Source organism: Lolium perenne, chromosome 6, assembly GCF_019359855.2.
Source record: "Lolium perenne isolate Kyuss_39 chromosome 6, Kyuss_2.0, whole genome shotgun sequence".
Classification (NCBI taxonomy): domain Eukaryota; kingdom Viridiplantae; phylum Streptophyta; class Magnoliopsida; order Poales; family Poaceae; genus Lolium; species Lolium perenne.
The window spans coordinates 122,470,717-122,491,764 of record NC_067249.2 but is presented as its reverse complement, the minus strand read 5'-3'; the positions used below and the strand labels follow the sequence as shown (position 1 = coordinate 122,491,764).

The 21,048-nt window shown below is 47.9% G+C and overlaps 1 protein-coding gene across 1 annotated transcript; it reads right to left on the bottom strand.

Annotated features, from left to right (window-relative positions):
• Window positions 1-1,135: 1,135 nt before the first annotated feature.
• Window positions 1,136-20,385, bottom strand: LOC139832486 (uncharacterized). The gene is made up of 4 exons (XM_071822262.1): window positions 19,741-20,385; window positions 18,933-19,508; window positions 3,374-3,643; window positions 1,136-1,168 (listed from the first exon to the last, which is right to left on the bottom strand). Exons 1-4 carry the CDS (start codon window positions 20,383-20,385, stop codon window positions 1,136-1,138), a joined length of 1,524 nt encoding a protein of 507 aa, XP_071678363.1.
• Window positions 20,386-21,048: the final 663 nt, after the last annotated feature.

The following is a 21,048-nucleotide window of genomic DNA, read 5'->3' as shown; positions in this document are numbered from 1 at the left end:
CTCAACTTTATTTAAATATAGATATATGTAAGCACTATTTTCAAGATACATTCAAACTTAAGACAGTTTGATGGAGAGAGTAGATTGAGCAGTCTAAACACAATTTGCAACTACAACTTTTAATTACATGGCGGAACCCTCTCATTCCCCCCTCATTCTCTCTCACATCGCTACAGTTCCTGAGGGAGAACTTCTCCTCGCCGGGCCGAACCGAAACAGACCTCGCCGGCGATGCCGGCCGAGGGAGGCGGAGGGGAGGCGCCGGGCTCCACTCTGTAGATATTAGGGTTAGGTTTTGGCAAGTTGCCAGTAGTTGGTTTAGTTTAGGTGCAACTCCAGATTGGTTCGGCGAGATCTGGAGGCTAGGGTTATTCCTCGCCTTGGTTCAGCTCCTCTGGCCGGAGCTGGGAACGGCGGCGGAGACCACTGCACGGTCAAATAAAATCGCTGGTTGTCTTCTCTTGCAGGTACAGTTGGGATCTGTTGTGCTCCCCTCTCTGGCCGGCCGAGGTGGCGGGGGATCTGGGCTTGCACAGCAGAGGTTGTTCCGGCGATGGCGTACCGACCTGCAACACCCCCTCCGGCCGGCCATGGAGGCGAGGGGAGGTGGTGCTGCGGTCCATGTACGCCCAAATCAGCAAGGAGGCGGGCTATTCTAGCTTCTGGTTTGCTGTATCCCTCTTCTCTTCTTCCTCTGGATGGCCGAGGTGGCGAGGGGAGATCTAGTGGGTAGGAGGTACATGAATCAGAGCTCCGATGGCACTGGGTTACCTTGAAGCTCAGTTTGCGGCTGATCCCAAGCGTCGGCGACTCTCGCCGCCGCTATCTTTGGCCAAGGGGGCCTCGCCGTACCTCGGCAGTTTCTGCTCCGGGTAGTATCAACTTCCCCCACGCCTTAGGGTTGTGGAGGAAGATCTGCAATCTCAGCTCGGTGATCCATCTTGGTGGCGAACCAAGTGGCCTAGTCCCCGGCGTCATCGTCAGCGACTGAGTCTGAGATTGAATCAGAGGCGCAGTGGAGAAGAAGGACTTGATTGCTTTTTTTTGTTTCTTCTGAGGTCCTTCCTGTAATTTTCCAGGGCTATTGTGCTATTTCTACTCAAGCCAAGATCATGTATGTAACTTTGCCCACCGTTTAATGGAGCTTCTCGGCCCTTCGGGGCTTTCCCTGTTCAAGAAAAAAAAAAGATTGAGCAGTCTGTAGCAACCGCGACAATGGCGTGCTTTGTGAGCACGCGTGTACGGACCTCCCCCGGCTCCCCGAGGCGATTTGCACAAAAATAACCCTTTTGTCAAACTATAGCACAGACTGACCCTCCGGCGAAACTATTTCACGGATCTAACCCTTTTGTGTGGCGCCCCCCTCACGGGCGCCACACATGCCCATGTGGCGCCCCTGGCCCTGGCGCCACACACCCATCCGACGTGGCCCGTCGACGCTGAGCTGGTGACCACGGTCCGACGTGGCAGCAGGAGTGGCGCCGCTCTTGCCGGCGCCACACTTTGAAAGTGTGGCGCCCGTGGCAAGGGCGCCACACATTCACTTAAGTTTGGGCCCCGCGCGCCCCCAGCCCGACTAGTTCTTTCTTCCTCCTCCCTCTGTTCTTCTCCTTCGTCTCCCCCCAGCCCGGTTCTCTCTCTCCTCCCTCTCCCCCCACCAAATCGTGCACCAAATCATCGGATCTGTTCGTGGAGATCGTTCCCCATCCATTTGTGAAGGTAATCTCCTTCAAATCTTCTCCATTCATCCACTAATTTCATAGATCGGCCTATATTTGGACATGAACCCTAGATATGTTTTTTTTTTATTTTGTGCACTCTATATTGTATTGTTTGTGTTGGAGATGGTAGCCTCATGTATGCATGTGTTTGAACCATAGATTTGTAGAAATCTACATATGAAATTTCACATGTATGTGTATGAACTCTATGTATGTATGTGTATGTATGTGTATGAATCCATATGTATGCCTAGTATTTGTGATGGAGTAACTCATATTTGTTAGTGGAATGGATCGTAATATGGTTCAAAAATGTAAACATGTAGGATGGCGGGTCCCGGTGGCCGGGGAAGGGGCCGCCGCGGTCCTGGGCGCCCCCCGGGCCGGGGAAGGGGCCACCGCGGTGGAGCAGCAAGGGCCCCACGGTCACCGTCACCTGCATCCTCCTCGTCTTCGCATGAGGAACGCTGCTTCGAGTTCCTCCTCCGCATCGACAACGACCCACTCGGCATCAAGCGGCTACCGGACAAGTTTGCCGAGTTCGTGGACGGCCACGAGCCGGCGCACTTGCAGCTACGGGAGGCTAGCTGCAACTTCTGCCGCTGGTCCGTGGAGGTCCTGTTCGACGGGCAGGGCAAGATGTACCTGCACACGGGGTGGGACAAGTTCGCCCGTGACCTCCACCTCGAGCCCGGCTGCCAGCTCACCTTCCTGTACGATGGGGACGGCGAGATGATCGTCAAGGTGTTCGACGACACCGCCTGCCGTGTGCACTACCCCCACACCGGCGAATCCGGCTCCGACACCGATAGTTAGATCGTCGAGTGTTGTCAACTCTATGTTCGTTGCTTCGTGTTGTTTGAATGCTATCTTAAATTGTATGAAACTATGTGCTACGATGTTAGGTATGATGATGTTATGTCCATGATGTGTGGACAAAATGGATGTTGATATGATGTGTGTATGACATAGCTTTTGACATGATGGCAGTTTTGTTGGAATATGGTAGGATTTTTCATGGTTTTAACACAAGTCAATGTGTGGCGCCCTTCCAACTGGCGCCACATTGCACAGTGTGGCGCCCGTGGCATCGGCGCCACACATGCATGTCTAATTGCCCAAAACATACTGTAAGACAAATTGTCTGGGACTTAGCCGTTTTGGCGAGGCTCTTTGTGTGGCGCCGATTCCACGGGCGCCACACTAGCATGTGTGGCGCCAGTGGGAAGGGCGCCACACAAAGAGGGTCGCCAAAACGGCTAAGGACTTATCGTCCAGAGCCCCTGGATGTTTTCGACCCAGTAGTTCATATAAGTTGGCATGTGTGGCGCCGATGCCACGGGCGCCACACATGCATGTGTGGCGCCAGTGGGAAGGGCGCCACACATTGACTTTTGTTAAGCCAATGAAAAATCCTACCATATTCCAGCAGTTTTGACAACAAGAAGATTGCACTGAATATGTACCACACATTGACACAGCATAATGGTTCAAATGACAAATAAGGTTCGACGACATCAAGGTTTCAATTACAATAAGGTTCAACGACACGAAGGTTCGAGAAGATCAAGGTTCACACAACATAAAGGTTCGACAACAAGAACATAGCCAAAGGGACATCACTGTGTCGCAAAGGCTCCCTCCCCCCTTGCCTTCTTCTTCTTAGCTTCTTCAGCCAGTTCTTCCTTCTCCCTTAAGTCACGAGCCAACTGAACGACCGAATCGAAGAAGTGGTGGCGCTCCTCCGTCTTTGCAGCTTCCGCTTGAGCTCTCTCCTCCTTGATGCGTTCAGCCTCCCTAGCCACCTCCTCTAGGTGCATCCTATTGGCCCTCTCCCTCGTAATTTGCTCAAGTTGGCAGCTCCTCAGGAATTTTATCCGTGCCTCGCGGTCCCGTTCGGCCTTCAGCTTGGCATTCCTCCTCTTGTGGAACAATATGTATTCGTCATACTGTTTTTGCATACGGGCACGCTCCGCCATCTTGTTGTCTTCCGCCTCCTTCTTCTTCCTCTCCTCCTCTTCCTTATTCTTCTTCCGCACCGTCCTTACCGCCTCCTCCCAAGCGGACTCCTCCTTCTCATTGCCCTCCCATGCTCCCTTCCCCTTGGTGGGTTGAGTTGCCATACCTGTAAACCAAATTGAAAAACCAAAGTTAGTCATGGAATATGAAAATAGAAAGTACAATGCAATTAGTAACTTGGAGACACATACGGATAAGGCCCCGCTAGGTATCGTAGCATACTAGCACCGCGACGGCCACCTCTACTAAGCCCTACATGAATCCTTTGTTGCCTTGGAGGTTGTCGCCATTGTGGTTGATGCCTTGAGGCTTGTTGCCTTGGAGGTTGTTGCGTAGGAGCTTGTTGCCGTTGGGCTTGTGTGCTTGGGGTTTGTTGCTGTTGGGCTTGTGTGCTTGGAGCTTGTTGACGCGTTTGGCTTGGAGGAGTTTGGCGCGTTTGGCTTGGAGGAGTCTGGCGCGTTTGGCTTGGAGGAGGTTTGTCAACACCCGGATTTTTAAAGTCCGGATGCCTATTATGTCATACATCGCAATCCCAGGAAATTGTTGTTGCGAGGCATAATAGTTAAGTATCACAGTCATCATTCATTACAAACCATAATGTCTTACAACTTGGAATCACATGATCCATATTACACAAATAGTTGATCTAATGATCAACGAACAAACACAAGTTCAATAGCGGAAGCGTAAGATACAAGGACTCTCTAGTCCACAGGCCAACGCTTGACGTTAGAAGCTCCTAGTTGTGGTAGACGTCCTGCTGATCGTCCTCCTCGTACTGCTGCTCGGCTTCATATTCTGGCCATTTGAATAGCCAGGGACAAAGCCGTGAGTACTTTAAGTACTCGCAATCTAACACTAAAGTAAGTACTAGCATCGATATAATGGTGTTCTAAGCTCTAAGTTTATTTGCATAAAGCCAATTTTATTTGAGTAAACCTTTTTGTAAACAAACTCCTCATGTGCTAACTAACTCAAGTGGGAACATTAGTGTCATTCCCACAACTCAGTTGTGATACAAAGTCAAAGTCACCGTTCAAGTTCAAGTTCAAAAACACCAGTCACAAAGATATAAATTCTGATGACGGAAACAGAATGGCCTTTCCAATTGTCCATATCTGCGGACGCGGCTATTCGAATAGTTCTACACTCTGCAGAGGTCGCACACTTGTGCCACAACATTTGATTACATCCGTCAGGGATAAAACCCTGAATAATCGTAACTCAGTACGCGGATCATCAACCGTTAACCTTTCACTTACACATCCTAGTATAGGCACCTCTCCCCATGAGCTTGGCCTCCCGGTGAAAACCAACTGTTAACCCGGGAACTGCACAGGGCTTGGGCCGGACATTCACCTCATATTCACGTCATATCACATCATCTCTTTTGTTGTAGAGGCAGCTTTCGGCATAACCCCGATGACGCTTGTTTAGAGGGAACCCATACTAAGACACATAAATTTCCAGCTAAGCCCTACCCATAATCAGGTATTGTGGGGGTACTTAAGTATTGGGAAGGTATCGCATCCAACTCAAACATCAGTTTTTAACCCAAATTCACCAAGTCAACTTCAGTGTCATATTCACCTTCAAAATCTTTCAATGGAAATGACTAATCATTCCAAGGTTTTCACCATCATCATTTCAATCAACACATGTTCCCATCTAGAGTAGTCATGTTGAAATTTAGCACTAGCAACTATGTATGAGGGGTGCTAAGTATTTGCTTTGCTTCTAGGCTAAGTTTGATACTCTTGTACTAACTCCATACTAACCCAGTAAATCATAAATCAAAGATGCTTTGATAAAACAAAGGTAAATAAAGCTTGTAAAGTAAAACTGGGAAATAGGATCATAAGCATAAAGTAAATGGGGTAATGCCTTGCTCATGGTGAGCTTTGCACTTTGCAAGAGTATTATCTTGCCTTGGTTGGGAAACTGGTCAAAGTGGTCTTCTTCTTCTTGGAAGTAGACCTCCTCCTCCTCCTGGTACTCCTCGGTACTAGCGTCTAAAATACGAATACGGAGTACACAATCATCACACCAAACTAATTTACTAAACTATGCACAAACATGGTTCACACACTTAAACTAGCATCACATATTACTATTATGTTGGTGGATGTGTTTTTCTTATTGGTTAAGAAAAATAATTTCCTCTCATTATCTTATTAAGATTTAATTTCTCTTATGCATAATATGTGACCTAGGTTGACCCAAGTCAACCTCTTCACACTTATCATTTGGAGAAAATGATTTAAATGAGGTGAGCACCTCATACCATTTAATTCTAGCATACCATAGATTTAATATCACCAACAATTCCTATGGGACCTAAATAACCAGAGTCTCCACTTCATTTGGAATTGGTGGTGACAAGATTTAAATGAGAGAAAATTCCCTCATAAGATTTCTTAATAGTTTTGGACAATACCTTTGACTAGAAATAGCCATAAGGGCATTTAAAACAACTAAGCCATGATCAATCAAAGTAGGCATGGCATATTTTTGCAAAAACAATTAGTATAAGTGAAAAGTGAATTATTGGAGGTGGAATTAACTAAAAAGCATTTATGGTTGATTTTTAAGAATTATTATAAGGCAGAAAAGTCCCTGCCTTGTTTATTTTTCCACTTTAATTCTACCATAGATCTAGGGTTCTATCCAGTGGCATTGTGTAGATAATTTCCTAAGGTTTCCAAAAATATAAAGTTTGCAAAATTTGGCCGAGTAGATTTGTCACTATTGAATTTCAAAGTTTGCATCAGATTAAGATATTTTTCTAATTTCCAAAATTGAATTCAAAACGTGGGCTCGCGCGGGAAAACGAGAAAAGGGAAAATGGGCCGGCCCAGTACTGCGTCCAGCGCAGCGGGCCGCCTGACAACGTGGGGGCCACGCGTCAGAGGGACTTACTCACCGAACCGGTACGGGAAAGGAGGGGCGTTGGATCAGGCGATGATCGAACGGCCAGGGGTTGTCGTCGTCGACGGCGAGAAGCAGCGGCGAGCGCGGCGGCAGTAGGGGGTCGGAGGGCGCCTCAGAGCTCCGGCGAGCGTCTGGAGGGTGCGCCGCGACGTTGTCGATGATGGTGAAGCCGATGGAAGCAGCGGCGCGTCCTGGGGCGGCCTCCTTCTCCGGCGAGCTTCGGCTACTGGCGGCGGCGGCGAGCTAACAATTGCGGCGGTGTGGTGGCTATCTGGTGAAATTGAGGGGACGAGGAGTGCTGTGAGGATGAGGGGGAGTGAGTGGCGTGCTCAGTTCAGAGGGAGAGGCTCCCCTTTTATAGCGGCGAGAGGTGGCAGTGGGGCGGAGCTAGGTTCGCCGTGGTCGCCGTCGGTCCAGGGCTGCGAAGAGCCAAGGCGTGGGCGCGTACGGTAGCTGGTGCTCTGGCGAAGATGACGCGCGTGACGGCGGTGAAAAAGAGGCACTACAGCGGCGGCGAGCGTGATGGAAGCTTGCAGGTCATGGCGGAAGGGCGTGGATGCTCACGTCGTCTGCGGCGTTCCCGCGGGCCAGGGGCCATGTCCAGGCGTTGCAGGCGGTCGTCGTGCGTCGACTAGCGGTGAGTGTGAGGGCGGAGGTGACGCAGGGGCGCGGGGCGGCTGACGCTCTGGCACGTCCAGGGCTGGCGCCATGCGCGCTCTGGCGTGGCATGGGCGTTCCTGGGCGTGTCTGGGCGCGTCGAGGCTGGCGTGTGCATGCATCGTGTTGACCCTGGGAGGGCACGGGCGTGTCCAGGAGAGTGAGGGGAGGTTGATGGACAAGGCAGGGCATGCTGGAGGTGACCAGATGAGGGGATGGCATGAATTGGACTTGCCATGCCACGGCATGGCAAGGTTTGATTTATTTGACCTCTCCTTGACCAGTGCAAGTGGTGGTGATGGTGTGGTGAGGTGAGAGGGAGGCTCCAGGGTGCAGAGAGGGCAAGGTTGGACCAAGTCCAAAGTAAAAATGAGGTATGGGCTCAGTTTTTCACCCTGCCAACAAGGTGTTCGACAGAATGCCCGCAAGAAAATTATTTTTGAAATTTAAAAAATCTTTTTGGTGGGTTGTAAACAAATAATAAATGGAGCATTTTGGTGGTGGTGGTGGTCAAAATGGAATTGGTATGCAAAATCACATTTTGCATATGATCTTGCATATGTGAGAAAGTTCCAACTTTGCTTGCTTCCCATTTGAAATTGAGACAGAGTTAGAGGTGGGTTTCTTGAGCAAAGTTGTAGTGCTTGATGTTGTCTTGGATGAGGTGAAAAGGTTTGACCAAGTGTAGAAGTGAAAAGTGAAAATCCAGGGGCTCAAAGTGGGCATCAGGGTAAAAATGGCACAAGTGACCATATTGCATGTAACTTGGAAATTGAATTTGATTTTGGTTTGATTTGAGTTTCTTCACTTCCAAAAGTGTTTAAAAGTGTTTAGTAACCAATTACAACCAATGGTGCAAGCCAAAGTGGTCTAGGTTAAGTATTTGCAAAAATGGCATAGGCCTTATGTGAGAGTGAAGAGGATTTTTGGAATTTCTTTTATATTTCAATTTTATTTGGCTAAGGGTGATCCAGTGATCATTGCTAAGGTTTTAGGATGAGAGTAACACACAACCAAGCATCATGGCAAAAGCACACTCAATCAACTTAATAAGGTGAGCTAATATGCATAGTCCTATATGATGAGAAAAAGTTTTTGTTGGCTCCAAATTTTGGATTCTTGAAATCTCTATTTTATTGAAACTTGGGATGTTACAAACCCTTCCCCCTTACAAAAGATCTCGTCCCGAGATCTAGAGAAAACTAGGTACTAAAGAGATCTGGGTATTCCTTCTTCATGTCCTCCTCGCGTTCCCAAGTTGCTTCTTCTTCGGTGTGGTTACTCCATTGTATCTTCAGGAACTTGATACTTCTGGTGCAGGTGGTCCTGAATGCTTCTTCAAGGATGCGAATAGGCACTTCGCGGTTGGTCAGATCCTTGTTGATATCAATGGCTCTGTGGTCGATGTTCTTGAATACTTCGGTCTTTTCCGGCACTTCTAGGCACTTCCGAAGCAGTGAGATGTGGAACACATCGTGTACGGCGGACATCTCTTCCGGTAGTTCCAACTGATATGAGACTTCTCCTCTGCGATCCAGAATCTTGAATGGTCCGACATATCTGGGGGCGAGCTTTCCTTTGAGTTGGAATCTCTGCATTCCTTTGAGGGGTGAGACTTTGAGATACACAAAATCTCCGATCTCGAATGTCATCTCTCGGCGTCTCTTGTCGGCGTAGCTCTTTTGTCTGGACTGGGCGGTCTTGAGGTACTCACGGATCTTGTGCACCTTCTCTTCGGCTTCGCGGAGAACATCGGGGCCGAAGACTTGACTATCTCCGACTTCCGACCAGTTCAGAGGGGTACGGCATTTCCTTCCGTACAGGGCTTCAAAGGGGGCCATCTGTAAGCTGGCTTGATAGCTATTGTTGTAGGAGAATTCTGCATATGGTAAGCAGTCTTCCCATTTGGATCCGTACTCTAGCACACAGGCTCTTAACATATCTTCTAGGATCTGGTTGACTCTCTCGGTCTGTCCGTCAGTCTGTGGGTGGTAGGCTGTGCTGAAATTCAGACGGGTTCCTAGTCCTTCATGCACTTTCTGCCAGAACCTTGAGGTGAATTGTGATCCTCTATCTGACACAATTGACTTCGGTGTTCCATGCAGGCTGACTATTCTGGAGATGTATAACTCAGCTAGCTTGGGGCCTTGGTATGTGGTCTTGACAGGGATAAAATGTGCAACCTTGGTCAACCTATCAATGACTACCCAAATGGAGTCATTTCCTCTGCTAGATTTGGGCAATCCTGTGATAAAGTCCATACTGACAGAATCCCATTTCCACTCAGGAATCTGTAAGGGTTGCAATAGTCCTGCGGGTCGTTGATGTTCTGCTTTGACTCGCTGACAGATATCACACTTGGCGATGTAGCTTCCTATCTCTCGCTTCATTCTGTGCCACCAGAATTGTTCCTTCAGGTCTTGGTACATCTTGGTTCCTCCGGGGTGAATGGAATACAGTGTATCATGAGCTTCTTTCAGAATGACTTGTTTCAACTCTGAATCTGATGGTACACACAGGCGTTCGTTGTACCAAAGAACTCCTTCTTCATCTACGGTGAATCCTGGTGCCTTTCCTGCAGCTATCTGACTCTTTATTCCATCAATGCTGGCATTTCCCTTCTGGGCTTCCTTTATCTGGCTCATCAAAGTGGGTTGGAGCTCAATGCTGGCGAGGAATCCTTCGCTCACTAGCTCTAGTCTGAATTGTTCAAACTCTTGGTACAGGCTTGGTTGCTCTATTGCGATCATGGAGTTCAACTGACACGGCAGTCTGCTCAAGGCATCCGCTACCACATTGGCCTTGCCGGGGTGGTAGTGAATTTCCATGTCGTAATCCTTGATTAACTCTATCCATCTGCGCTGTCTCATGTTCAGCTCCTTCTGGGTGAAAATGTACTTCAGGCTCTTGTGATCGGAATATATCTCGCATCGATTACCCATGAGGTAATGACGCCAAACCTTCAGGGCTAACACTACGGCTGCTAACTCCAAGTCGTGAGTTGGGTAGTTCTGTTCATGCTGCTTCAGTTGCCTTGATAGGTAAGATATCACTTTGCCTTCTTGCATCAACACACATCCAAGACCAGTCTTGGATGCATCACAATAGACATCAAATGGCTTGGTGACATCGGGCATGATCAATATTGGGGCTGTGGTTAATCTGAGCTTGAGTAGTTGAAAACTTTCTTCACATTTGTCATTCCAGTCAAATTTCCGGTCCTTCTTCAGCAGTTGAGTCATTGGTCTTGCGATGCTTGAAAATCCTTCAACGAATCGGCGGTAATATCCCGCCAATCCTAGAAATGCTCGGACTTCAGTCTGGGTGGTTGGGGCCTTCCATTCCTCCACGGTTTTGATTTTGGCGGGATCTACGGCAATTCCTCCTGCAGACAAGATGTGTCCCAGGAATCCTACTTCTCTCAACCAAAACTCACATTTGCTGAACTTAGCGTACAACTGATGCTGCCTAAGGGTTTCTAGAACCACTTCCAAATGTTGCTCATGTTCTTCTTCTGATTTGGAGTAGATAAGGATGTCGTCAATGAAGACAACGACAAACTTATCCAGGAATTCCATAAAGATCTTATTCATGAGATTCATGAAGTAAGCGGGGGCATTGGTCAGTCCAAAGGACATGACGTTGTACTCATACAGTCCATATCTGGTGGTAAAGGCAGTCTTTGGAATATCTGTTGCTCGGATCTTCAGTTGATGGTAACCTGTCCTCAGATCAATCTTTGAGAATACTTGGGCACCGGTTAGCTGGTCAAACAGATCTTCTATCTTTGGCAAGGGATATTTGTTCTTGATGGTGACATCGTTAAGCTTACGATAATCCGTAACCAAACGAGTGGCACCGTCCTTTTTATCCACAAACAAAACTGGTGATCTCCAAGGTGACGCACTTGGTCGAATCAGACCTTTGTACAGCATATCATCCAGTTGCTTTTTCAGTTCCATCAGTTCTGCGGGGTTCATGCTGTAGGCTCTCTGGGCTATGGGTCCTGTTCCGGGGATTAACTCGATGATGAACTCGATATCCCGATCTGGGGGCATACCGGGTAGATCATCCGGAAACACATCAGGGTATCGACAAACGACCCTGATTTGATCCAGAGTTGGCTTGGCTACACTTTGGTTGCAGGTAAATTTTCTGGGTAGTTTTTCAGATAAGTGTTCTATTATTATTCCGGTGCTACTTGTCATGGTGATGGCCTTCTTGGCGCAGTCTATCAATCCATGATGTTTCGCCATCCAATCCATACCCAGGACTACTTCCAATCCTTTTGTTCCCAGAACAATCAAGTTTGCATAAAAGTCTATTTCATGGATTCTGATGGGTACATCTTTGCAAAATTTTCTAGCTTTAGTTGTTGATCCAGGTATTTGAACTACCATGACATGTTTCAAGCTGATTGGTTGAATCTTACTAGTGCACACAAAATCTTCTGTAACGAACGAATGCGATGCTCCAGAATCAAACAACACTCTTGCTGGTATTGAGTTAACAGAGAACATACCCAGCACCACGTCAGGTGCTTCCTGGGCTTCCTCAGCATTCATGTGGTAGAGGCGACCCCCGCGGTTGTTCGGGTTGTTGGGGGCGAACTTCTTGCCGGTGGAGACACGGCGTTGCTGCTGAGCTGGTGGTGCGGGGTTGCCTGCGAGCTTGGCGAGCCTCTTGGGACACTCATTGGAGTAATGCCCCACTACACCACACTCATAGCAAGTGATGGTGGTCTTGTCCTGCTTGTTCGCGACGGGGATTGCATTGCTCCCGGTCCTTGGTGCGGTGTTGGTGTTGTTGTTGCTGTTGTTGTGGTTGGGGGCTCTCGGCGGAGCGCGGTTGAAGTTGTTGTTGGGGTTGTAGTTGTTGTGGCCTCCTGGCCTGGGGTTTCCTCCACTCCGGTTCTGATAAACCGGACGTGACATCTGTGCATTGGGCTTGTTGGTCCTGAAGCCTCCGCCTGAGTTGGGGCGATACCTTGGGGCATTGCTAGGCCCACTCTGATTCATCATGCGGCGCTTGCGGTTCTCGCTGGCTTGGTGCAGTTTGCCTTCCATTTGAATGGCGGAGTCAACAAGGGCTTCGAGGTCGGCAAAGGGGATGTTGATCAACACAGTCTGCATCTCATCATGCAGTCCGTTCAGGAACCTTTCCTTCCTCTTCTCAGTAGTGTCGGTCTCATCCGGGGCATACCTTGACAGTGTGAGAAACTTGTCGCGGTATTCCACCACGGACATCCGGCCTTGCTTCAGTTCACGGAACTCATCTCTCATCTTCTTTATCAGACCCGGGGGTACATGGTACTTGCTGAATTTGAGCTTGAAATCAGTCCAAGTGATAAACTGTCCCGCGTTCATGGCACGGGTGCTTGTCCACCAAGCTCTTGCGGGTCCTGCTAAGTAGTGCGTGGCAAACAGCACTTTCTCATTCTCTTCCACTCCAGCTACTTCTAGATTGTTCTCCATAGTTTGGAGCCAATCATCTGCATCAAGTGGTTCCTCAGTCTTGCTGAAAACTGGCGGGTTAGTGTTCTGGAAGTTCTTGAGCTTTGATCCTGGGTGATCATGATGGCCTTGGTTGTTGTTGACAAGCTGTTGGAGTGCTGCAATGTTGGCTTGCCTTTCAGCTCTTTCTGCTTCCCTATCTTCCAGCATAACTTGCAACATCTGCATCATTGCGTCTTGATTCATGTTGCGAGTTGGAGGAGCCATCTGAGTATTGAGATAGATCATGAGATAAGAGGGAAATTTTCTATGGCTTGTTTTGTGTTTGAGTTCAAAAGCTTAAAACTTGAAGTCTTTTCATGATGACACAAACATACATTCATTCATAGCAAACAACACACATTACAAGCTACCACACTAAGGGTTTTAAGAACCCTTCTTCTCCAAGCTACGATACATGGGGCGGGATACAACTCACACCTACGATAGTGCATAAGTGAACTACTCCTCATCCTCATCAACATCGATGGGGGTGTGGTCATCATCTTCGTCGTCCAGGAAGTCGTAGTCTTCCCCCTCGGTGTTCTCATCCTCCTCGAAGTCGTTGTCGTCACTCAGGTAGTTGCTTCCTCCCTGAATGTCTTCTCCATCTTCCTCCATCTTCTTCATCTGCTCCTCCTGGGCCTTGACAGTGGCCTCGAGTGCGGCTATCTTTGCGCGGAGGCGAGCGATGGTGGCATCCCTCTTTGCCCGCTGCTGGCGGAGGGTCCTGCGGTCGTTGGCGAGCATCTTGATGGCATCTCCTTGCTCGATGATGCGGGCGTGAGTCTGGTTGGCGTACTCACGGGAGTGGTCGAGATCCTGCTGCGTGTGGTACAGCATGAAGTCGAGATGCTCCACATGGTGCTTCAGCTCCGGGTGGGATGACATGTCCATGGGCTCTCCAGCAGAGTTACGCCTCGCGAGGTGAGAAAAGCGAGGGTGCTTGAGTGCCTCCCCGCTCATCCCGCACAGGCGTGCGAGTCCCTCCTGAAGGGCGCGGGCAAGTCCGTCCAGCCAGTTGCTCTCCATGAAGGAGAAGAGGATCCTCTCAGAAGTGGGAGGCTCCATCTTGCCCCTCAAGTCAGCGGTGATGATCCACTGCAGTTCGCCTCCTGGCTGGTTCGCGATCTGGGCTCCGTGGAACTCCGGGTGCGGGCGACCAAGGTGGTCGGACAGGGCGTTGAGGTCGTGCTCGAAGATCAAGCTTCCCCCATTCCCGAGCTGGTAAAACTTCGTGTTCACGGGCTCCATCTGAAAGTGAAGTAAAGGATTAAGTTAGAGAAGTGAACAAGTGTGGCAAAATTTTAGTTATATTTCTAAGGAAGAGCATGACTTTTTGTTTTTCCAAAGAGCTCAAAGAGAAGACAAAGATTAAAATTTTCAGAAATACTTCATTCCTTTTTGAAACTCAATTTTTCAGAACGTCCATTTCTAACTAGGGTCTCCTAAGGTCAAACAATGGCTCTGATACCAACTTGTCAACACCCGGATTTTTAAAGTCCGGATGCCTATTATGTCATACATCGCAATCCCAGGAAATTGTTGTTGCGAGGCATAATAGTTAAGTATCACAGTCATCATTCATTACAAACCATAATGTCTTACAACTTGGAATCACATGATCCATATTACACAAATAGTTGATCTAATGATCAACGAACAAACACAAGTTCAATAGCGGAAGCGTAAGATACAAGGACTCTCTAGTCCACAGGCCAACGCTTGACGTTAGAAGCTCCTAGTTGTGGTAGACGTCCTGCTGATCGTCCTCCTCGTACTGCTGCTCGGCTTCATATTCTGGCCATTTGAATAGCCAGGGACAAAGCCGTGAGTACTTTAAGTACTTGCAATCTAACACTAAAGTAAGTACTAGCATTGATATAATGGTGTTCTAAGCTCTAAGTTTATTTGCATAAAGCCAATTTTATTTGAGTAAACCTTTTTGTAAACAAACTCCTCATGTGCTAACTAACTCAAGTGGGAACATTAGTGTCATTCCCACAACTCAGTTGTGATACAAAGTCAAAGTCACCGTTCAAGTTCAAGTTCAAAAACACCAGTCACAAAGATATAAATTCTGATGATGGAAACAGAATGGCCTTTCCAATTGTCCATATCCGCGGACGCGGCTATTCGAATAGTTCTACACTCTACAGAGGTCGCACACTTGTGCCACAACATTTGATTACATCCGTCAGGGATAAAACCCTGAATAATCGTAACTCAGTACGCGGATCATCAACCGTTAACCTTTCACTTACACATCCTAGTATAGGCACCTCTCCCCATGAGCTTGGCCTCCCGGTGAAAACCAACTGTTAACCCGGGAACTGCACAGGGCTTGGGCCGGACATTCACCTCATATTCACGTCATATCACATCATCTCTTTTGTTGTAGAGGCAGCTTTTGGCATAACCCCGATGACGCTTGTTTAGAGGGAACCCATACTAAGACACATAAATTTCCAGCTAAGCCCTACCCATAATCAGGTATTGTGGGGGTACTTAAGTATTGGGAAGGTATCGCATCCAACTCAAACATCAGTTTTTAACCCAAATTCACCAAGTCAACTTCAGTGTCATATTCACCTTCAAAATCTTTCAATGGAAATGACTAATCATTCCAAGGTTTTCACCATCATCATTTCAATCAACACATGTTCCCATCTAGAGTAGTCATGTTGAAATTTAGCACTAGCAACTATGTATGAGGGGTGCTAAGTATTTGCTTTGCTTCTAGGCTAAGTTTGATACTCTTGTACTAACTCCATACTAACCCAAGAATCATAAATCAAAGATGCTTTGATAAAACAAAGGTAAATAAAGCTTGTAAAGTAAAACTGGGAAATAGGATCATAAGCATAAAGTAAATGGGGTAATGCCTTGCTCATGGTGAGCTTTGCACTTTGCAAGAGTATTATCTTGCCTTGGTTGGGAAACTGGTCAAAGTGGTCTTCTTCTTCTTGGAAGTAGACCTCCTCCTCCTCCTGGTACTCCTCGGTACTAGCGTCTAAAATACGAATACGGAGTACACAATCATCACACCAAACTAATTTACTAAACTATGCACAAACATGGTTCACACACTTAAACTAGCTTCACATATTACTATTATGTTGGTGGATGTGTTTTTCTTATTGGTTAAGAAAAATAATTTCCTCTCATTATCTTATTAAGATTTAATTTCTCTTATGCATAATATGTGACCTAGGTTGACCCAAGTCAACCTCTTCACACTTATCATTTGGAGAAAATGATTTAAATGAGGTGAGCACCTCATACCATTTAATTCTAGCATACCATAGATTTAATATCACCAACAATTCCTATGGGACCTAAATAACCAGAGTCTCCACTTCATTTGGAATTGGTGGTGACAAGATTTAAATGAGAGAAAATTCCCTCATAAGATTTCTTAATAGTTTTGGACAATACCTTTGACTAGAAATAGCCATAAGGGCATTTAAAACAACTAAGCCATGATCATTCAAAGTAGGCATGGCATATTTTTGCAAAAACAATTAGTATAAGTGAAAAGTGAATTATTGGAGGTGGAATTAACTGAAAAGCATTTATGGTTGATTTTTAAGAATTATTATAAGGCGGAAAAGTCCCTGCCTTGTTTATTTTGCCACTTTAATTCTACCATAGATCTAGGGTTCTATCCAGTGTCATTGTGTAGATAATTTCCTAAGGTTTCCAAAAATATAAAGTTTGCAAAATTTGGCCGAGTAGATTTGTCACTATTGAATTTCAAAGTTTGCATCAGATTAAGATATTTTTCTAATTTCCAAAATTGAATTCAAAACGTGGGCTCGCGCGGGAAAACGAGAAAAGGGAAAATGGGCCGGCCCAGTACTGCGTCCAGCGCAGCGGGCCGCCTGATAGCGTGGGGGCCACGCGTCAGAGGGACTTACTCACCGAACCGGTACGGGAAAGGAGGGGCGTTGGATCAGGCGATGATCGAACGGCCAGGGGTTGTCGTCGTCGACGGCGAGAAGCAGCGGCGAGCGCGGCGGCAGTAGGGGGTCAGAGGGCGCCTCAGAGCTCCGGCGAGCGTCTGGAGGGTGCACCGCGATGTTGTCGATGATGGTGAAGCCGATGGAAGCAGCGGCGCGTCCTGGGGCGGCCTCCTTCTCCGGCGAGCTTCGGCTACTGGCGGCGGCGGCGAGCTAACAATTGCGGCGGTGTGGTGGTTATCTGGTGAAATTGAGGGGACGAGGAGTGCTGTGAGGATGAGGGGGAGTGAGTGGCGTGCTCAGTTCAGAGGGAGAGGCTCCCCTTTTATAGCGGCGAGAGGTGGCAGTGGGGCGGAGCTAGGTTCGCCGTGGTCGCCATCGGTCCAGGGCTGCGAAGAGCCAAGGCGTGGGCGCGTACGGTAGCTGGTGCTCTGGCGAAGATGACGCGCGTGACGGCGGTGAAAAAGAGGCACTACAGCGGCGGCGAGCGTGATGGAAGCTTGCAGGTCATGGCGGAAGGGCGTGGATGCTCACGTCGTCTGCGGCGTTCCCGCGGGCCAGGGGCCATGTCCAGGCGTTGCAGGCGGTCGTCGTGCGTCGACTGGCGGTGAGTGCGAGGGCGGAGGTGACGCAGGGGCGCGGGGCGGCTGACGCTCTGGCGCGTCCAGGGCTGGCGCCATGCGCGCTCTGGCGTGGCATGGGCGTTCCTGGGCGTGTCTGGGCGCGTCGAGGCTGGCGTGTGCATGCGTCGTGTTGACCCTGGGAGGGCACGGGCGTGTCCAGGAGAGTGAGGGGAGGTTGATGGACAAGGCGGGGGCATGCCGGAGGTGACCAGGATGAGGGGATGGCATGAATTGGACTTGCCATGCCACGGCATGGCAAGGTTTGATTTATTTGACCTCTCCTTGACCAGTGCAAGTGGTGGTGATGGTGTGGTGAGGTGAGAGGGAGGCTCCGTGGTGCGAGAGAGGGCAAGGTTGGACCAAGTCCAAAGTAAAAATGAGGTATGGGCTCGCTTTTTCACCCTGCCAACAAGGTGTTCGACAGAATGCCCGCAAGAAAATTATTTTTGAAATTTAAAAAATCTTTTTGGTGGGTTGTAAACAAATAATAAATGGAGCATTTTGGTGGTGGTGGTGGTCAAAATGGAATTGGTATGCAAAATCACATTTTGCATATGATCTTGCATATGTGAGAAAGTTCCAACTTTGCTTGCTTCCCATTTGAAATTGAGACAGAGTTAGAGGTGGGTTTCTTGAGCAAAGTTGTAGTGCTTGATGTTGTCTTGGATGAGGTGAAAAGGTTTGACCAAGTGTAGAAGTGAAAAGTGAAAATCCAGGGGCTCAAAGTGGGCATCAGGGTAAAAATGGCACAAGTGACCATATTGCATGTAACTTGGAAATTGAATTTGATTTTGGTTTGATTTGAGTTTCTTCACTTCCAAAAGTGTTTAAAAGTGTTTAGTAACCAATTACAACCAATGGTGCAAGCCAAAGTGGTCTAGGTTAAGTATTTGCAAAAATGGCATATGCCTTATGTGAGAGTGAAGAGGATTTTTGGAATTTCTTTTATATTTCAATTTTATTTGGCTAAGGGTGATCCAGTGATCATTGCTAAGGTTTTAGGATGAGAGTAACACACAACCAAGCATCATGGCAAAAGCACACTCAATCAACTTAATAAGGTGAGCTAATATGCATAGTCCTATATGATGAGAAAAAGTTTTTGTTGGCTCCAAATTTTGGATTCTTGAAATCTCTATTTTATTGAAACTTGGGATGTTACAAGGTTGACGCGTTTGGCTTGGAGGAGGTTGACGCGTTTGGCTTGGAGGAGGTTGACGCGTTTGGCTTGGAGCTTGTTGGCTTGGAGCTTCTTGGCTTGGGGTTTGTTGGCTTGGAGGTTGATTTGAAGCTTGTTGGCTACTTGATGCTTGACTTGTGCTAGCATCATTGCCCTTTGATTTTTTTGCCGGAAGTGCACTTCCTTTTATTGTGGCCCTTACTATTGCATGATCCACAATTAGTTGGCTCGCGAGACTTTTGGAATAACTTGTTTCCCGAATGACCCCATCTATCCATATCTCCGTGATATCTCTTTGTCTTTCTTCTTCCACGTTTCACAACCTTCCATTCCGGATCTGGCCAAACTTGCACTCCATGATACTCCGGCCATTGTGATTGATCCAAGTAAGGAGAAAACCTTGGAGCCCATGTCCTCTTTGTGGCTTCGATTGAGAACTCGGACTCCCTAACGGTGAGCGGGTTATTGTAGTCGACACGTCTAGTGCGTGCCGCTGTGAGCAAGTGGGAGCAAGCCAAATGAAGCAAAGAGGGCCTCCTACATGTGCATTCACATGTCTTTAGGGACACACGGAAAGCCCGGCCTCCATGTTGGACACCACCTTGTGTGGTGCCTCCCGGCTCATTCACTTGGTAAATCCATTCAACATTGTCATAACATGTAGCTGTTTGGGAGTCCGCCTTCCTCGCCTGAAATTCCATGAACTCTTCAACCTTCGTAGGGAACTCGCAATTCCTAGCAATTTCCTTCTCCGTTTCATCGGTGTAGTTCTGGAAATAGACATTCAACTTCTCGAATGTGTATTGAATGATTGCCGTCACGGGCAATGCACGGACACCCTTCAACACATTGTTGAAGCACTCGGCCATGTTGCTTGTCATTTGGCCATATCTCCTCCCATCCTCATCATAAGCTCTTGCCCACTTTGAGTTAAATATGAGGTGTCTATGAAGAAACTCTTGACCACCCGCGTTGAGGTCTTTGTGCTTCAAAGAAGCCGTTGTATAGGTTTGCGAAGCGGCGCTCAGAGTAAGCGAGGCAACAATCTTGAAGGAGGTCAGACAACTCTTTGCTCTTGCATGCCCGGTAGAAGTTTGCACAAAAATGCCTCATGCACCATCGGTGATGCAAGGGAGCATGCCCGGGAATTGCAACCTTCACCGCATTGAGAATTCCTTGATGACGATCGGAGATGACACACACTTCCTTTGAGGGTGGTATGACCCTCGTCCTCAATATATGGAAAAACCATTGCCAGTTATCATTGTTCTCAATCTCTACCAATGCAAAAGCCAATGGTACTAAACGGTTGCTCGCATCACTTGCTATTGCCACCAATAGTGTGCCCTTGTACTGACCGGTCAAGAAGGTACCATCCACGGCTATGACGGGCCTACAATGTTCGAATGCCCTCGTGCATTGCTCGAATGACCAAAATGCACGGTGAAATACCCTCACTCTTTTACCATCATGCAATGTCATTTTGGTTGCGGAAGGCTCCACCACATGCACCATGCCCGGGTTAGTTGCGGCCATCGCTAACAACAACCTAGGGATACGGTTGTATGCTTCCTCCCAATCACCGTACAACATCTTGAATGCGGCTTGTTTGGCCTTCCATGCCTTCCCGTACTTGACGTCGTATGCAAAGGTGGATTTGACCGTATCTTGCACGGACCTAATGCTCATGATAGGAAGTGATGAGATCTCCGCCGAGAGCTTGTATGCAATGAACTCGGATGTGAGTTGACGGTGGTCCGGCTGTGCATCCTTGCCATCAAGCTTCAGCCCCCGGCACATGTGAGTGGCTACACAACTTGTTATGTGCCAAGAGGGCCCTTTTTTGAAAGGTCGTGCACGGACAACCCATGGGCACCTTTTATCCACACATTTTAGCGTGTACCGCTTCTTCAAGTCCGAGTGAACAACGATGTAAGGGCGATGATGCTTAATGGAGAACTCCTTCAACCATATCTTCAATTCCAAGAATGTATCAAACGTTAGCCCTTTAGAGATCATAGCCGTCCTACCATCCACATCTCTCTTGGATTGTGGCCTAGCTCCAAGAAGTAAACTTTTGCCACCATCAACCACGGCTCCATCCGCAAGACTAACATCACGGAACAATGGTACCCGGATATCCCGTCCGGTTACCTTCTTGAAGATCTCGGCTCTTTCGGCTTCCTTAGCCGTGAAGCCATCCTCGTCAACCTCCTCTTCGGGTCCATCATCATCCGAGTCCGACGCATAGCATCGGGAATAAGGAATGGAGTGGTCCATCTCCTCTTGCCTCCAATATTTATCCAAATCACCGATATTGTTGCAATTCATCTCGAAACCATCATCACCATCGTCATGCTCATCATACTCATTATCCAACGGAGGTTGTTGGGCAATGGGAGATTGGACAATGGGAGATTGGGTGGCCTCTTCTTGGCTCATGGGTGGAGGAGTCCTCTCTCG